Source organism: Grus americana, chromosome 1 (assembly GCF_028858705.1).
Source record: "Grus americana isolate bGruAme1 chromosome 1, bGruAme1.mat, whole genome shotgun sequence".
NCBI classification, from domain to species: domain Eukaryota; kingdom Metazoa; phylum Chordata; class Aves; order Gruiformes; family Gruidae; genus Grus; species Grus americana.
The window spans coordinates 45,337,362-45,353,888 of record NC_072852.1 but is presented as its reverse complement, the minus strand read 5'-3'; the positions used below and the strand labels follow the sequence as shown (position 1 = coordinate 45,353,888).

The 16,527-nt window shown below is 40.9% G+C and overlaps 1 protein-coding gene across 3 annotated transcripts in view; it reads right to left on the bottom strand.

The window, feature by feature from the left end:
- ACSS3 (acyl-CoA synthetase short chain family member 3) overlaps nt 1-16,527 on the bottom strand; it is a 90,450-nt gene that overhangs the window by 34,807 nt on the left and 39,116 nt on the right. For all 3 annotated transcript variants that reach the window (XM_054832825.1, XM_054832834.1, XM_054832844.1), the window contains 2 exons: nt 15,873-16,024; nt 8,022-8,125 (listed from right to left, as the gene is read on the bottom strand). In XM_054832825.1, coding sequence (XP_054688800.1) covers nt 8,022-8,125; nt 15,873-16,024 — 256 coding nt within the window. The remainder of the gene's footprint in view (nt 1-8,021; nt 8,126-15,872; nt 16,025-16,527) is intronic.

Here is a 16,527-nt window from a genome sequence, read left to right as displayed (position 1 = left end):
CTTCCTGCTTCCACAGCTCGTCACAACCTCATGGCTGTTACCCTTTTTTCCCTCTAGAATTCAAAACCAAGGTAACCCAAACTTGCATTCATTGTTTATTGAGGCCTCTCCCAAGGATGTGACACAGCAGGTACAATCCAAACACTGTTTAGGCTATTTCTAATAGATTTGGGAAGGTGCCCTGTAATGTACTTACCTGGAATACTCAGAGCTACTGTATCATTTCCTTAAAACATAGCAACACAGAGACAGAACAAGGTCCAAAATGTGCATTCCTGTTCCCTTTCAGAGAAAATATCAAAAACATATGTAAATATGACAAGAAAATTTATCTCTGACCAAGAAAAGCTCTGTTTTCTGAAACTGAATTTGCAGTGGTTTCCTGATTAGCTTGAGCAAGATACTTGTCTTTCTCAGTTTAATGTCTGCAAGACTGGAATAACTTTACTTACTTCACAGGGATGTTAAAAGAATTCATTTGCTTGTGTTTGCACAATTACTTTAAAAATGAAAATTGCTATTTAAATGCTAACTGTCATTTTGTATAAATGAGCAAAACCTAAACACTTGCATAAATCCAAAACAAGACTATCCTCTCTCCCATGTATAGATGAGCGCAGGATCTGAAAGTACCATTCTTTCATCCATTGCCATGTCTCCAAAGGAAACAGCAACTGCTTATCAGTCCTTACTGCCTCAAATCCTACTTGCCGCTCATTGATCCCGTGACATACATTTCACAGCTTGTAAGATGTGCTTACTATACTTGTAATACAAATATTAACATTTAAAATAAGAGTTATTGATGAAGGTGTATTGGCACAAATCAAAGTTTTAATCAATCAGGCTTTCAAGGTGTAGCTGCTTTGAAGTCCCCTAATGAAAGCTTTCTTCTGTTTCAAAGTACTGTTTCAACTCACGATGATTTCATATACCAAATAAATCTTCCAAAGACAAAATGAAAGAAAACTCTATCTACACTTCTTTGTCCATACTCATTTATTTCTAGTTTCAATATATGGCAAAGGGGCCAAGAGCTTTGAAGACACCTTACTAAACCTGAAGAAGGAAGTGGTTTACACTCCCTTTTTATTTTATAATACTTTTGTTTGTCAGCTTTTTGTTTCCCTTCACTCATACTCATTTCCATCTCCAAATAATGACTGAGTTGCTTCTCCTTTCTACAAAGCTGATCTCTTCTCTCTTTTTCTCAGTCATAAACAAGGGAATAGAAATTACCCCATCATACAAGAAACATTAATTACCCAACTACTGGATTGCCCTCCTCCTCCATATTCTGCTTTAGCCTCAGTTGAAAGATCTAACGACAAGACATCACTGCATAAGTGAGATCTATAGTATTCAGGTAACATTAAGATGTCAGTATTTCTCAGTTTTGCAATGCTCTTGTTTTGGAAGAATGCAGACAAATAGCAAATTGGAGAAGTAACAATTTGCCAGATTATCAAAGGTCAAGTGTTTTCATATCTAGAAGTCAGAAGCTTTCAATCTCGGGCATAACAAAACAGCAATTTATAACTTCAGCTGCAATTTAATTACCTAAAAAAGGTAATTCATAAAATTCAATAGTTTTGTTCTTTCGAATTGAATTTTGTTATTAATAAAATCCATTTTAAAAACTTATTAGGTCTACATAAAATAGCTAATTGTCTCAACCTCTTCCTGCTGGAAATGATTAGGGGTTTTTATTCTGTGCTTTTAGTTGTCATTTTTTATTTTAGAGATAGTTCAGAGATAGTGAATTGTTATTTCTGAATTTTTGGGTCCTCTATTCTGTCATCAGTCACTAACCTTGCTTATTTCTAATATGAAGTGAAACAGCCAGTTATCTGCTCTGTAAAATATTTCACATTCAGCATGTACAGCTTTAACCTAGTGTACTGAAATCCAGTACTATTGGATTGAAGAGGCTTTTCCAGCACAGAAATCCACTTTCGATAATATTTTACCCAGTGACAGACACAGCTGAATGTGACATAACTGCTTGTTTTTTCACAGTTAATGGGATACGTTTTGTATTCTGCTAAAAAAAAAGAGGGGACTAAACAGTCGAAGGGAAGGCTGCTTTCACCTGCTGCCCTGGCTGCTGTGCTGTGGGACAAGCGAAGCCTTGCAGAGAGAGGAGGACCCACTTCTTCCCCCTGAGCACATTAATCTCAAGAGAAATTCAGGAACACAGGACAGTGTGGGGAGAAGCATTTCTATTGCATCTCACTTACCAGACCTGACCATTCACTATTTTAAAAGTTATACAAATCTAATTTGTTAGCTTGTATTCTATTAACCACTTTTTCCGGTGCCTGGGAGGCAAGGAGGGGCTGTTGCCCTTTACGTGAGGGAGGTCAGGTCAGGAGTCGGTTGAGAACTTATGAGTGAAGACCAGCAGGCAGACCAACATTCATGCTGTTGTTGTGAGCATCTGCTGGAGACCTCCTGATTAGGATGAGGCCTGTAGACAAGGCCTTCTTCAAACAAATGGAGGAAGACTCACATTCACAGGCCCTCATGCTGATGGGGGACTTTAACCACTCTGGTATCTTCTGGAAGGACAACACAGTAAGGCACAAGCAATCCAGATTTATGCACTGCATTGATGACAACTTCCTGACAAAGTTGATCATGGAGCCAATAAGGAAAGGTGCTCTGCTGGACTTCATACTTACAAGGAAGAAATGGTCTGGAGCAGCCTTGGCTGCAGTGACTATGAGACGGTGGAGTTAAGGATTCTGAAAAGAGGGAGCAGAGCAAAAGCAAGACCACAGCCCTGAATTTCAGGACAGCAGACTCTAATCTCTTCGGATATCTTCTTAGATGAATCCCATGGGATACAGAGAAAAGAGGGTTCCAGGAGAGCTGATTGATATTCAACGAGCACTTCCTCCAAGGTGAAGACAAGTCCATCATGACAAATAGGAAATCAAAGGCAAGATGCCTGAATGGATGAGCAAGGAGCTCCTGATTGAACTCAGACATAGAAAGGAAGTGTACAAGAGGTGGAAGTAGGGGCAGATGACCCAGAAGGAGTATAAAGATGCCATCCAATTGTGCAGGGATGGGGTTAGGAAAGCCAAGGATCACCCAAAGTGGAATCTGGCAAAGGACATGAAGGGCGACAAGAAAGGATTCTATAAGTACATAAACAGCAAAAGGAAGAGTAGGGAAAACATAAGCCCACTGCTGAACAGGACAGGGGATCTGGTGGCAAAGATCACAGAAAAGGCTGAGCTACTAAACGCCTTCTTCACCTCAGTCTTTATTGGTAAGACTGACTTTTAGGATTCCCCTGAGACCAGAGGTAGTCTGGAGCAAGGAAGACTTACCCTTGGTGGAAGAGGACCAGGCTAGGGAGCACTTAAACTGGACATACATAAGTCCATGAGGCCTCATGAGTTGCACCCATGAGTGCCAAGGGAGCTGGCTGACGTCATTGCAATGCCACTCTCGATTACCTTACAAGGGTCACGGCAACTGGGAGAGGTTCTTGAAGACTGGAAGAGAGAAAATGTCAGTCCTCTCTTCAAGAAAGGCAAGAAAGAATATCTGACAGGAGGCAATGGGCACAAACTAAAACGCATGAAATTCCAGCTGAGCGCACACACACAAAAAAAAAAACGTTTTTACTATGAGGGCGGTCAAATACTAGCACAGGCTGCCAAGAGAGTTTGTGGAAGAGATATTAAAAACTGGACAGGATCGTGGGCAACTCTCTCTAGATGACTCTGTTTCAGCAGGGGCGTTCAACTAGATGACCTTAAGAGGTCCTCATCAACCCAAATGATGCTGTGATTCTTCCTTCCTCCTTTCTCCTTATCCCTTGAAAGTTCTCTGACTTACCAAATTTTTTCCTTCAGACCAAATGCCTTGCTTACACTCAACAGCACACATTTCTACAGAAATCACGTGGAAATAAAAGTGGCTCTTCGTTCTAATCGAGTTATTAAATGTTCTCAAACACTGTATTTGAAATGGACTTAGCTCATTAAGTCCTGCTACAATTTAATTTAAGAGGATGCTGTGAATATAAAAATCAAGAAACATATTGCACTCTGAGCTGGGCTCGTGGTGGTCTTAGAAAAGTCTCTCAAACACAGTCTTACCTCTACACATTATGAGTACAATTACATCCACATGCTTAAGATCTCTCATTGATACCTGAGATACATCTGAATGAATGCAGTAACATTAAACCTTTGCACTAAACATATGTCAAAGCTAAAGGCAATTATATATATATGTGCACACAGACAGATAAAAGCCCATGCAAAATAACATACAGTAATATTGATTACTGCCAGTTCAGTATGTAGTCAAAGACATTATTTGATCTTTTAATCTTTTTCAGTTAATTACTCATCCTGCATCAGTGAGGCCTGTTCTTGCCTACAGACATTAGGATCTGTGTTGGGTTTTGTGTGGCAAGGTTTTGGTAGCGGGAGGGGCTACAGGGGTGGCTTCTGTGAGAAGCTGCTAGAAGCTTCCCCTGTGTCTGATGGAACCAATGCCAGCCGGCTCCAAGATGGATCCGCCCCTGGCCAAGGCCAAGCCAATCAGCGCCTCTGTGATAACATATTTAAGAAGGAAAACAAAGGAGTTAAAGGAAGTTTTTGCAACCAGAGAGAGGAGCGAGAAGATGTAAGAAACTCTGCAGACACTAAGGTCAGTGAGGAAGGAGGGGGAGGAGGTGCTCCAGACACCAGAGCAAAGATCCCCCTGCAGCCCGTGGTGAAAACCATGGTGAGGCAGGCTGTCCCCTGCAGCCCATGGAGGAAGGATGAGGGGGTGTAGAGATTCCACCTGCAGCCCGTGGAGGACCCCACGCTGGAGCAGGTGGAGGCACCTGAAGGAGGCTGTGGCCCGTGGGAAGCCCACGCTGGAGCAAGTCCGGGCCGGACCGGTAGACCCGTGAAGAGGGGAGCCCACGCCAGGGCAGGTTTGCTGGCAGGACGTGTGACCCTGTGGGAGGGACCCAACGCTGGAGCAGTCTGCTCCTGAAGGTCTGCACCCTGTGGGAGAGACCCCACGCTGGAGCAGTCTGCTCCTGAAGGTCTGCACCCTGTGGGAGAGACTACGCTGGAGCGGTTCGTGAAGGACTGTAGCCCGTGGGAGAGACTCCATGTTGGAGCAGGGGAATGTTGAGAGGAGTCCTCCCCCTGAGGACAAAGAAGTGGCAGAGACAATGTGTGCTGAACTGACCGCAACCCCCATTCCCTGCCCCCTTGTGCCGCTGAGGGGGGAGGAGGTTGAAGCTGGGAGTGAAGTTGAGCCTGAGAAGATGGGAGGGGTGGGGGGAGGTGTTTTAAGACTTGATTGTATTTTCTCATTGCTCTACTCTGTTTTGCCTAGTAATAAATTAGATGAATCTCCTCTCTACATTCAGTCTGTTTTGCTCCTGACGGTAATTAGCGAGTGATCTCCCCCTGTCCTTATCTCGACCCAAGCCTTTTGTTAGACTTCTCCTCTTCCATCCCGCTGGGGGAGGGGTGAGTGAGCGGCCGCGTGGCACCCAGCTACCGGCTGGGCCTAAACCACGACAGGATCACAGAGAAGTGAGCAAAATATAGGTCACGTCCCTCATATTTATCAATTAATTAGCAGATTAAATTAAGATTGAATAAAAAATGACACAACTATCTTCTAGTACTTTCTCAATATTTATCTAAGATTGTGAAGTCTTTTAATAAAAATGATGTATTCTAAACCTCCTCAACTGATTTCATTACATAACATATATTATAAATGAACTAAAGAGTTTTCCACTTTTTATTCTAATTGTATATATCTGCTATCTGATCCATCATGGGGGAATCAAAACGTTTTTCTCCCTATAGAGAGAGACCAGAGAAAAATTGCATCTCAAAACAATGACGCACAAAAAATAGAAGAGGTATTATTAGAGGGGAGCGAGGGAGGGAGGTAAGGAGGCAACTTTTGTAATACACTTCCTTAACTTAAATAGCAACAATGTGTGTAAAAAGCAAAATCTGAGTCTGATCTTGTAATAGTGAAATTTAAAAATATATTAATCCAGTTAAATTATAAGGAGATACATATGATCAAGCCTTAATCCAGAATTCAACTGGGATTTCTGACAGTTACACATAGAGTGGTATGCTGACTCCTCCACTGCAGTCTAAGTATCTAATCCTCCTGCAGATAGGACACATGGGAATAGTTCAAAGCTGCACCACAGGAGGTTTAGAATGGACATTAGGAAGCATTTCTTTACGGAGAAGGTGGTCAACACTGCAACAGGCTTCCTAGAGAGGTGGTCAATGCCCCAAGCCTGACAGCATTTAAGAGGCATTTGGACAATGCCCTTAATAACATGCTGTAACTGTTAATAACCACTTTAACTGAAGTGGTCACTTCATAGCCACTTTAACTGAAGTTGTCAGGCCGTTGGACCAGATGATTGTTGTAGGTCCCTTCCAACTTAAAATATTCTGTTTGTCCTGTTTTTCGGCTGGGACAGAGTTAATTTTCACCAGAACCTGGTAGGGGACACAGCAGGACTGCTGACCCAAACTAGCCAAATGGATATTCGATACCATATGACACCATGCTCAGTATATAAGCAGGGAGGGGCTGGCTGGGGAGGAAGGATTGCTGCTCAGGGACGGGCTGGGCATTGGGTTCTGGGCAGTGAGCAAATTGCATTGTGTTACTCGCTTTGTATATTCTTTTATTAGTATTGTTGTTGTTATTTTCATAGAATCATAGAATGGTTAGGGTTGGAAGGGACCTCAAAGACCATCTAGTTCCACCCCCCCGCCATGGGCAGGGACACCCTCCACTAGACCACATTACCCAAAGCCTCATCCAACCTGGCCTTAAACACTTCCACGGATGGGGCATCCACAGCCTCTCTGGGCAACCTGTTCCAGTGCCTCACCACCCTCACAGTGAAGAATTTCTTTCTAACATCTAATCTAAATCGACCCTATTTCAGCTTGAACCCATTACCCCTTGTCCTGTCACTACACTCCCTCATAAACAGTCCCTCACCAGCTTTCCTGTAGGCCCCTTCAGGTACTGGAAGGCCACAATTAGATCTCCCCGGAGCCTTCTCTTCTCCAGGCTGAACAATCCCAACTCTCTCAGCCTGTCCTCATAGGAGAGGTGCTCCAGCCCTCTGATCAGCTTCGTGGCCCTCCTCTGGACTCTCTCCAACAGCTCCATGTCTCTCCTGTACTGGGGTCCCCAGAGCTGGACGCAGTACTCCAGGTGGGGTCTCACAAGAGCAGAGTAGAGGGGCAGGATCACCTCCCTCGACCTGCTGGTCACACCTCTTTTGATGCAGCCCAGGACACGGTTTCCTCTTCCTTTGTTGTCCCAGTCAACTGTCCTTATCTCAACCCACGAGTTTTACCTTTTTCTTACGATTCTCCTCCCCATCCCACCGGGGGCAGGGAGGAGTGAGCAAGTGGCTCAGTGAGTGGTGCTCAGCTGCTGGCTAGGGCCACCTATTCTATTCTATTGTATTCTATTCTGTTCTGTTCCATTCTAAATGGGAGACATTCCAAAATAAACAATAGAAGTTGGATGAGATCCATACAGAACAATATTAAAGACCAAGGAGTCTACTCTGCACTGCAGATTGTTTTTAATAACATAAACCAGATGTGCAAAAAACTTAACTTAAACCTGAAAGTTTCCCTAAATACCAAATTTTCTGTCACAAAACAGTCACACATGCAAACAATAAAAAGTACACCTGGAAAAAATACTGATGTAAACATTTTTTATTGTTTTTTAAACACAGGCATCAGAACTTTTTTGTATCTGTAACTTTTAAAAATTCTGTGTTTTAAATACATCCCGAAGTCACTTTTCAGACCACTTCCACAAAACATTCTTCCTGCTTCAATTTTTTTCACACTTGGTCCTGCCTATTTAAACGTTCATGGAAATAGAAACCAGTTCTACCTGCAGACTCAGGAAAGAAGTCTGAAAATGTCTCTCCTCACTGTATTTTAGAAATGGTATTTTAAAACACTCACCAGTTTGCCACCAATGGTCCAAGACAGGTACCTTGAAGACCTTTTTTGACCATTCTAGTGTGTCCACATCACAGTGCTCACCAGCTACAAATAACGTTCTGAACCTTTAAATAAAAATAGAGAAGTATATATCTTGATCTGAATAGGGAAAGGAAAACAAGGGAACAAATTCAAAAAAAATCTCTGGTTGGTTTCCCAGATAAAGAGAAGAGGGAGGACTCTTACTCTTTGTATGCTCCTTCCTACTAAGTAACAATTAGAATCTTAGCAATATTAATTTAGGTTACTTAGTACACCATGTAAAAGAAGCTTTCTTTTCTGAATGCAAAGACCTTGGGAGATCAGAGGCAAGCAACTGTCAGTGGAAGTAAAAAATAACTAAACGCTCTGTACGCAGGAACTACGTAGATATACATTAGGCAAAACATATGAAATACCAAGAAAGGGTCATAAAGAGATATCACAAAAAACAGTGAAGAAATAAGCAGAACTAAAATGAAATGCCTGTAGCATAACTTTTAGTTTTAAGTTCTTAATAATATTCCATTTAAACAGATTTTAATATTTTTTGAACTGTTGAGTCCTCTTTTTATAGGCCTTTGGAAATGAATTTGGGAGGAAACAATGGGTCATAAAGCCATCTCCCTGTGGAGAGGCAGGCTATATATGCATAAACTAGAAAAATAAAGTAATCCTACTAGATAATGCCAGTCAGATGAACATTCTGCAACCTTGGGTCCCTGACGGCAGTACTAGACTTCAGTTCATTTGACGGGACATTTTGGAGCCAACTTTGGCAGAGAAGAGATGCAACGCCTGGCAGTCCTGACAGATGTGATCTGCATGTTTGTACCATTAAATTAGGTAATGCTATATAACTGGGTATTAAACCCACACACTGTCTTTAACTTCAGAATCTTTTATCGGATGTTTAGTCACACTTTATCATCCTTCATTAAGCAGTGCAAATTCACTTCATGCCCCATTTAGAATGGTAAGGTCCTCTATGTCAGTGGTAGTTTCTTAAATATGACTATCATCACTCAGAAGCTAGACATTACCATACATTACTGCATGCTGGTAAGGTTTTGATCTTTCTAACACTTGCACTGTAATTTTATTCATGTCATAGTAGATTTTTTGCATTTATCTCCTAATGAGCAATTTAAAACTCTCTTAAATTGCATATTGTGCGGCCTCACCTTGAGTACTCTGTGCAGTTCTGGGCCCCATAATTTAAGGATGGGAAGGTCCTTGAGTGTGTCCAGAGGAAGGCAACAAAGCCAGTGACAGGGCTGGAAGGAATGTCCTGTGAGGAGCAGCTAAGGACTTTGGGCTTGTCTAGTTTGGAGAAAAAGAGGCTGAGAGGCGACCTCATTGCTCTCTGCAGCTTCTTGAGGAGGGGAAGTGGAGAGGGAGGTGCTGAGCTCTTCTCCCTGGGATCCAGTGACAGGACACGTGGGAATAGTTCAAAGCTGTGTCAGAGGAGATTTCAACTGGACATTAGGAAGCATTTCTTTACTGAGAGGGTGGTCAAATATTGGAATAGGTTTCCTAGAAAGGTGGTCGATGCCCCAAGCCCGTCAGTGTTTAAGAGGCATTTGGACAATGCCCTTAATAATGCACTTTAACTGTTGGTTTAGCCCTGAAGTGGTCAGGCAGTTGGACTAGGTGATCATTGTAGGTCCCTTCCAACTGAAATACTTCTATTCTATTCTATACTATTCTAAAGTCCTAGATACTGATGACACCAGCCTGACATGGTCACCTAATAAGATACTAAAGAGGAGAATCATTTATAATATTGCCCCCACACCACCAACAAAGAAATAAGCAATTCTCATTGGTTAGAAACACAGAACTTTAATTCAGGTTCATGATGTACAGATAAAAATGAATGGCCAACTATACTCAGATGAACTGCTGATTTATATTCAACACTTTGTCAGTAGTACATGCCTAGTTTTATAGTCTGTGTTGTGACACCATGGTTTCTATTGACAGCAATGCATGGTAATTATCTTACTTTTAGCTCTTATCATCAAAAAATATGTCTATGCTGAACTAGTTCTACAGGCTTCTCCTATAGTCCACAAAGAACAAGAGGCATCTTTAGAAAGTAATTTACCTTTAAGAGACTCAAAAAGCTAAGGTTTATTTTTCACATAACAAAACAAAAATGAAAACCAAAATGAAACAAAATCCAACGCCCTAGAGCAACACTAACATGTGACTAAGCTACAATGTAGAGACTTTGTTAAGTTACTGTTTAAAAAAATAGCAATAGACACAGCTATTAAGTTATAACTTGGAAGGGATGTTCCTGCATCTCAGAAAAAGGCAATCAGGAATGTCTGAAAGTTTTGGACATTCTTATCTTGCTACACACTTAAACATGTTCCTATTTAAGCAAGATTTTGAAACAGAAATCATCTATTTGGGAAATAAAATCTAAACCAGAGGGAAATTTAAGACATAACATTTCTGAGTTTGTTTTACAGATAAAACACAACAGAAAACTGCACTTCCTTCCCCAGAAGGCTGGTGTGGCAATCTGAAACACTTCAGCCACGTCAATGCCTGTTTGTAATCACCAGCTGCAATCTTGCCACAAGGAACAATGTGAATTCTGAATGCAGAGCTGCCATGCACATGCCCTATTGCTAGAGGCCAAAGGACTTGTTTCCCTTCTGTAGTATCCGCATGGCGTGGGCTCATGCCTTCCCTCTCCCAAATCCTCCCTGCCCAGCATATGACCAAAGACAGCACTTTCATTTTACCCACACATGCAATTTAAAACCTCAGAGAGTTGAGGGAAGAGAGGAAAGATAAGAGGCAAACACAGATTCACACTCCACATCAGAAGAACTCTGTCTACCAGCAAATAACCTCTTTCTCCCTTAGAGTGAAAGCATACAGGTATACACACACTACAAGTGACTAAACATTCCATGAACAGCCTGTCCTGCCAAGAGAAACTGCAGAGATGCTCTACCAAGTACTGCATCAATCCTCAAGGCTTCTGAGATGACAGAATGCCTAATACAGGTACAAACGGACCTTCACGTGGCCCAACATCAGACCCTGGGAGGAAAAATACTTCTGAAAAACATCCCCTTGTTAGGATCGCAGCATGCTCTACCACAGCCAGATCAGTGTCAGTAACTTTTTTTTCCACTTTAAGTCTTCACACAGTCCATTATGAATGAAGACAACTGCTGGACAAAGGACTTGACTTGTCCTTCAGCAATGGACACAAACTGCACTGATTATGTAAAACATGTAGATCTATGGTCACAAAAAGACAGAATTCTTAGATATGGCAAGCATGAAACAGATTTTGCTTCAGAGGCATGTAATTTAAAAACAAAACCACAAGATTCATCTTCCCATGCAGATGAAATCCAGAAAACAATTTAAGAAAATATGAGAAAAATCAGAGCAAGTAACTCAAGAGTGTCAGAAACGAGAACGAGAAATGCACAGATGAGCCTGTCTGACCACAGAACTGGGAATACCTCTAAGAGGGAACATAGAGATTGACCTCCCATCTAGAGACCACAGACATCCCACAACAAGGCTGCCCAAATCAAAAAGCATACTTTGATTATTCACACTTCATTCCTCTCCAGAGGACAGGCACATCCTATTAGCATAAAAGGCAGCCTCTCACAGTGTAAGGACTAGTGACCTACATGCTGTATTGATGTAAGGCAGGAGAATGTACAGAGTAAAGCTACATCTGGAGACAACGTAAGTTAAACATGGGATGAAACATCATGAAGTGCAATAAGCCACGTGCCCTAAAATTGAACAGAGGTTTTTTCACAGTGACACTTGGCCTAGACATTTATAGATCTATTGTTAAAATACAGGAAAACAAACTTCCACAAGCCAAAGATACTGGGAACTCTAATCACCAAGGTAGGGACCCTGGACCAGCTAAACATAACAACCTGAGAATGGTCTTATCTGTAAACTAAGTAGAAGTAACAATCACAGAGGTAGCCGTAATAACAACTTTGATATATGAAAATCAACTTAATGCACATCTTGTTGCAAACTTATGAAAGTCAGATGATCTTGAAAATCGTTACCATATTGAACTTGAACATGCAGATGAAAGAGTTCAACTTCCCTAACTTCAGAACAGCGTTTTGGCCAACCTTCCTTTCTGACACCCCAAGATGGCTTGGAGTGGCTTCTTTCTTGGAATAGAAGGCAGGGGGTCAAAGGTATAAGCAGCTTTCACATCAAATAAGCAGAGGTTTCTGTACTCCTAAATATACAACATCATTTTGGTAAACTACTTTCCAAGCACATCTCCCACATTAGAAGATAATGATTATAATGAGTATGACCCCAGTCAGCATCTTGCACCTGAATGCTCTTTATTGTAAAGCACAAGCCATTGCTGATAATTACAGTTAATAGCTAACTGGAAGTTATAACACAGATACACTGTATAAGTAAAAACCACAAATGTATTTTATGTTCACATGCAGGGCATTCCTGTTAAGTACTGCTCAATTTACATTATATGGAATGTTCTGTAATCAGGTATGCTAAACACAGCATTTCAGCTATGATGTAAAAATTCAATTTATGAATTCATTAACTTTATAAACTGCTGAAAAATTCTGTTAAGTGTCGTTGTTTAAAAGACAGGGCTATTAAAACCCCAAGAACTTAGAAGACTTGACAAAAAAGTTAAGACATCACGTTATTCCCTAAGCCAAAAGCAGAACTCCTCTCTTCTGAATTGCCAGCTTTAATAATCAGCTCTAATACTCTGCAGCCTCAAGAGCAACCTTATGTTGCAAGAAGGAGTGGGATTAGCTCTTTGGCAAATTTAGAGCACAAAACCATCAAAAAGAATACCAGAGCAAAGTGCCACAAGCCTAACAAAGCATAGGAACTATGAAATTCTTTTCTCCTATCAAACAGCATAGCAAGAGAGATGGCAATGGTTATAAAATGTCCCACTCTGAAGAATTTTTTAACAGTCCACTTAAAACTTCAAAACATGTCAATGCACCTGTTGTTGCAGTCATCTATCACTGCAATGCAGCTAATGGGGAAGAAAGACCTTAAAACTTCTCTGCTAAATAAGTATGTTCCAAACTGTTGCTCTGAATACCTAAATTCCTAACATAAAATTCAGTGCAATCAAGCTTTTAGGCCCTATTCAAGAGTCCAGCAGAATGGACGTGAAGTATCACCTGATACAGAGTACAGATCAAGGTCCCTAATGGCCCTGACGCAATCCAAATTGTTCCATACAGCACGTACATTTTGGTGCCACTCCAAGCACAAAAGAAACCACATCTCCAAACTATTTCCCAAAAGCAGGAGTGTTCACATGAGTAATAATCTGAGCTGCACTTTTCCAGATTAAAAGATCATGGAAGTGTTTTTAATTCTGGAATGCATACACCATTTTTTTTCTGGCAAAGAAAAGCTCTATCTGCATCATGTTAAATAAGCTTTTTTCCTGAAAAGACAGTGAGGAAGGTTCATTTTTACTTCTTAACATAAACTGAAAATAAAGAACTCTTACTAATTCTTAATGCACCTGGAGACTACAGACACCTAAACATGTAAAATAAATATGTAAATAAATAATATTTTCAGGTCTTCTGATTTTTCTCCATTTATGTGTTTGTCTTCCTCCTCAAATAGATTTTACCTTGGTCATGAGGATCCAAGCACTGGAGGTTTGGGTGACAGAGTCAGAAAGACATAGAACACAACTACAGCTCAGCTCCTCCTCATGGTGTGGGTGCAGGAGAGTTCCACAAAGGCCTTTCATGAACACAGCTCAGGACCCTAACAGGAATGGCCATACATGATCTACAGCGGCACAGAGCAGGGGGTAGCAGACAGAACTGCATAATGTACTTCAGTGTCCTAAATTCTGGATCTTAATCGCACATCCTCTAGCAGCATGTGTGAGACATCAATTACATGAGAAAGTATGTCATTCTAACTGTTTTGAATTTGCTATTTGAATTTCACATCCTCCTCTTCCTGTGTTATGAGACAGAAAATAGAAGTTCCCAGTCTACTTTATATTTATTATTTCTGCATAGGTTTTATGCAGTCTCATATTTGTTTCTGAAGAAAGTGCATTAATATCTGCTATCAGATGAACAAGCAAGAATCTCTAGATTCTCTTGATATAAAATAACAGAACATTCACAATTGACCTGAAGTTCAAGAAAGCCAAGTGGGGACACAAACTGCAAATTAGTCAATACCATACAAAATGCAAAGTCTTTTTCACCTATGGGTAAAAAAAGACTTTAGATTTTGTGTAGTACCGACTTAAGACAATCCAAGAGAATTCTAGATATTAAATGCTGTGCTAGAGAGTTTAGTAAAGAGAAGTGACATACCAGGGAATGAGATGGCCCAAAGCTGACTGAATTATGAGACAACTAACTTTGCAGACAAATGGAGAAGCTCACTAACTATGCAGTGAACAGGAATGATGAAATACCTCCTTACATCTGGGGCAACTGATATCAGCAAGGAGACTCTTAGCTGGAATTCTCATTTGGCCAGAAAATGTGACAACTTACAGAACACGTTAGCAGATTTGCCATTACATGAATACTCTAAAGATAGACCAAGTCATTTTAGTCATTGCCTAAAAAATGCCAAGGAACAGCAATTAAATTTCTAGCATCTGAATCACTTTGTTGTCTATAAACATAATAGAAGGATAGTGCTTTAGGGTCTCAAATGAGCTTGTTTCCTGTTTCAAGGAGAGGTAACGATTGATGATAGCACTCAAAACAGATGGAAGAAAGTAATGATGAACTTGTAACGAATACCTAAGGAATAAATCCAGCTTACTAATAAATAAAACTTTCCTGAGCAATTAAGAATGTGGAGGTCTAATGAAGCTACACGACTTTGCATCTTCCCCTTTTCTTTGGACAAGTGTGATAAAAGATGTCTTATGGCTGAATATTGCCTACACGGTCTGATGCAGTCCTTGCTTGATGCTGAGCAAATTATTCAAGATTCGATGTGGTCCAAATCCACGTAATTTTCATTTTTAGACTGTTTGCCATAAGATACAGAAACTTGGTCTGTAGAAGTACTGAACACTCACAGATGCAAGCCAGTGTGAGAGGCATTTTATTAATATAATGCCAATAACGCATTTTAACCATATAATGCTAAGAACTCTGGAATAGTGGTAGTTCAGTGGCTCAGGCTGGACATTCAAAACTAATAGAAGACTTTGACCTTAACCTCTCTGTGCCTCAGCTTCCCATCTGCAAAATATAGATAATACCACTCTCTCATCTCACAGGGGATTTGTGAGGATGAACTCAACCACGATTTTGAAGCATGCTGATAGTATAAACACCTTAAAAACAGTACAAGATAGGAAGCAGCTCAGCCTTTGGAGCACATAACCATAAGCAGTAACTCAGTTATGGGGAGATGAACAAAATATTGACTAGCTGCTGATTAAATGAACACTAAAGATCTTGTGCACTCAGTGAAATGAGAGGTCATGTGGGAAAACAGTACAGGATCATGTAATCCAAGACTGTATTACAGGTTATAAACACAGTGGAGTAAAATTAAGGTTGAGCAAGTAACCTTAACTCAGTAAGAGCTCTTAACCTTAGAATCATAATCCTTTAAACAGCTTTCACTTCCTCCAAATTATCAATATAAATTTACAAGCAAATACATGTACATCAAAATTGTCAAGAATACATTTCAATTCTGCTACACAGAGGTGGGCAAAGCCCCAGACGCTCTGCTATTCTCAGTTCATTCAGCCTGTTTCTGTAAGAAACTGCTTCCAGTGTATCCTTAGTTCACCTTTTCAGAGAGTACTGCTTTCCCAAGGCTGCCTCAGGGTCCTGCTGACGGATTGCTCTAATTGCAGTTGGTGAAGTAAAGAAGGCAGCTACTTCATGCTCTGCTAGCACACGGAAATAGGCACCAGCATCTGGCGTTCCCACAGGCTTCCCCTATGGAGAAAATAATTTAAAATGTCACAGGATAAAAATACTTCATAATTCCTTGACAGTTCAAGGCTTGAACACGTAACAGTAGCAGTAGCACAGCAACAGAAGTAATTTCAAATAAGACTTTAAAGAAGGCTTTGTTAAAAATAATAATACTGTGAGCGTATTCACTTGTAGAAATAAATTCACAAGCTTTGGGCATAACCTCTCAAAAGAACAGAGCATATACTAGCTGCTACTTAGCGAAACAGGACAAATGGACACATGAATGAAAAGACAGCCACAAAAGGCTTTTATGACGCTGGCAGCAGAGGGAGTCATGCCTACACCTACTCTTACTGTGAAGCAGCCTGTAAAACACCTGGAGTCCCGCTGAACTAGGAGTCTCTGGACACAGTGGCACTGCACCTATATCCCCATGCATAGACCTACGAGACATAAGGCCAGCTTTTTCTTACCTAGAAATTTCCTGACAATTCAGAAAAAATTCCCACTTAGCCGCTTAC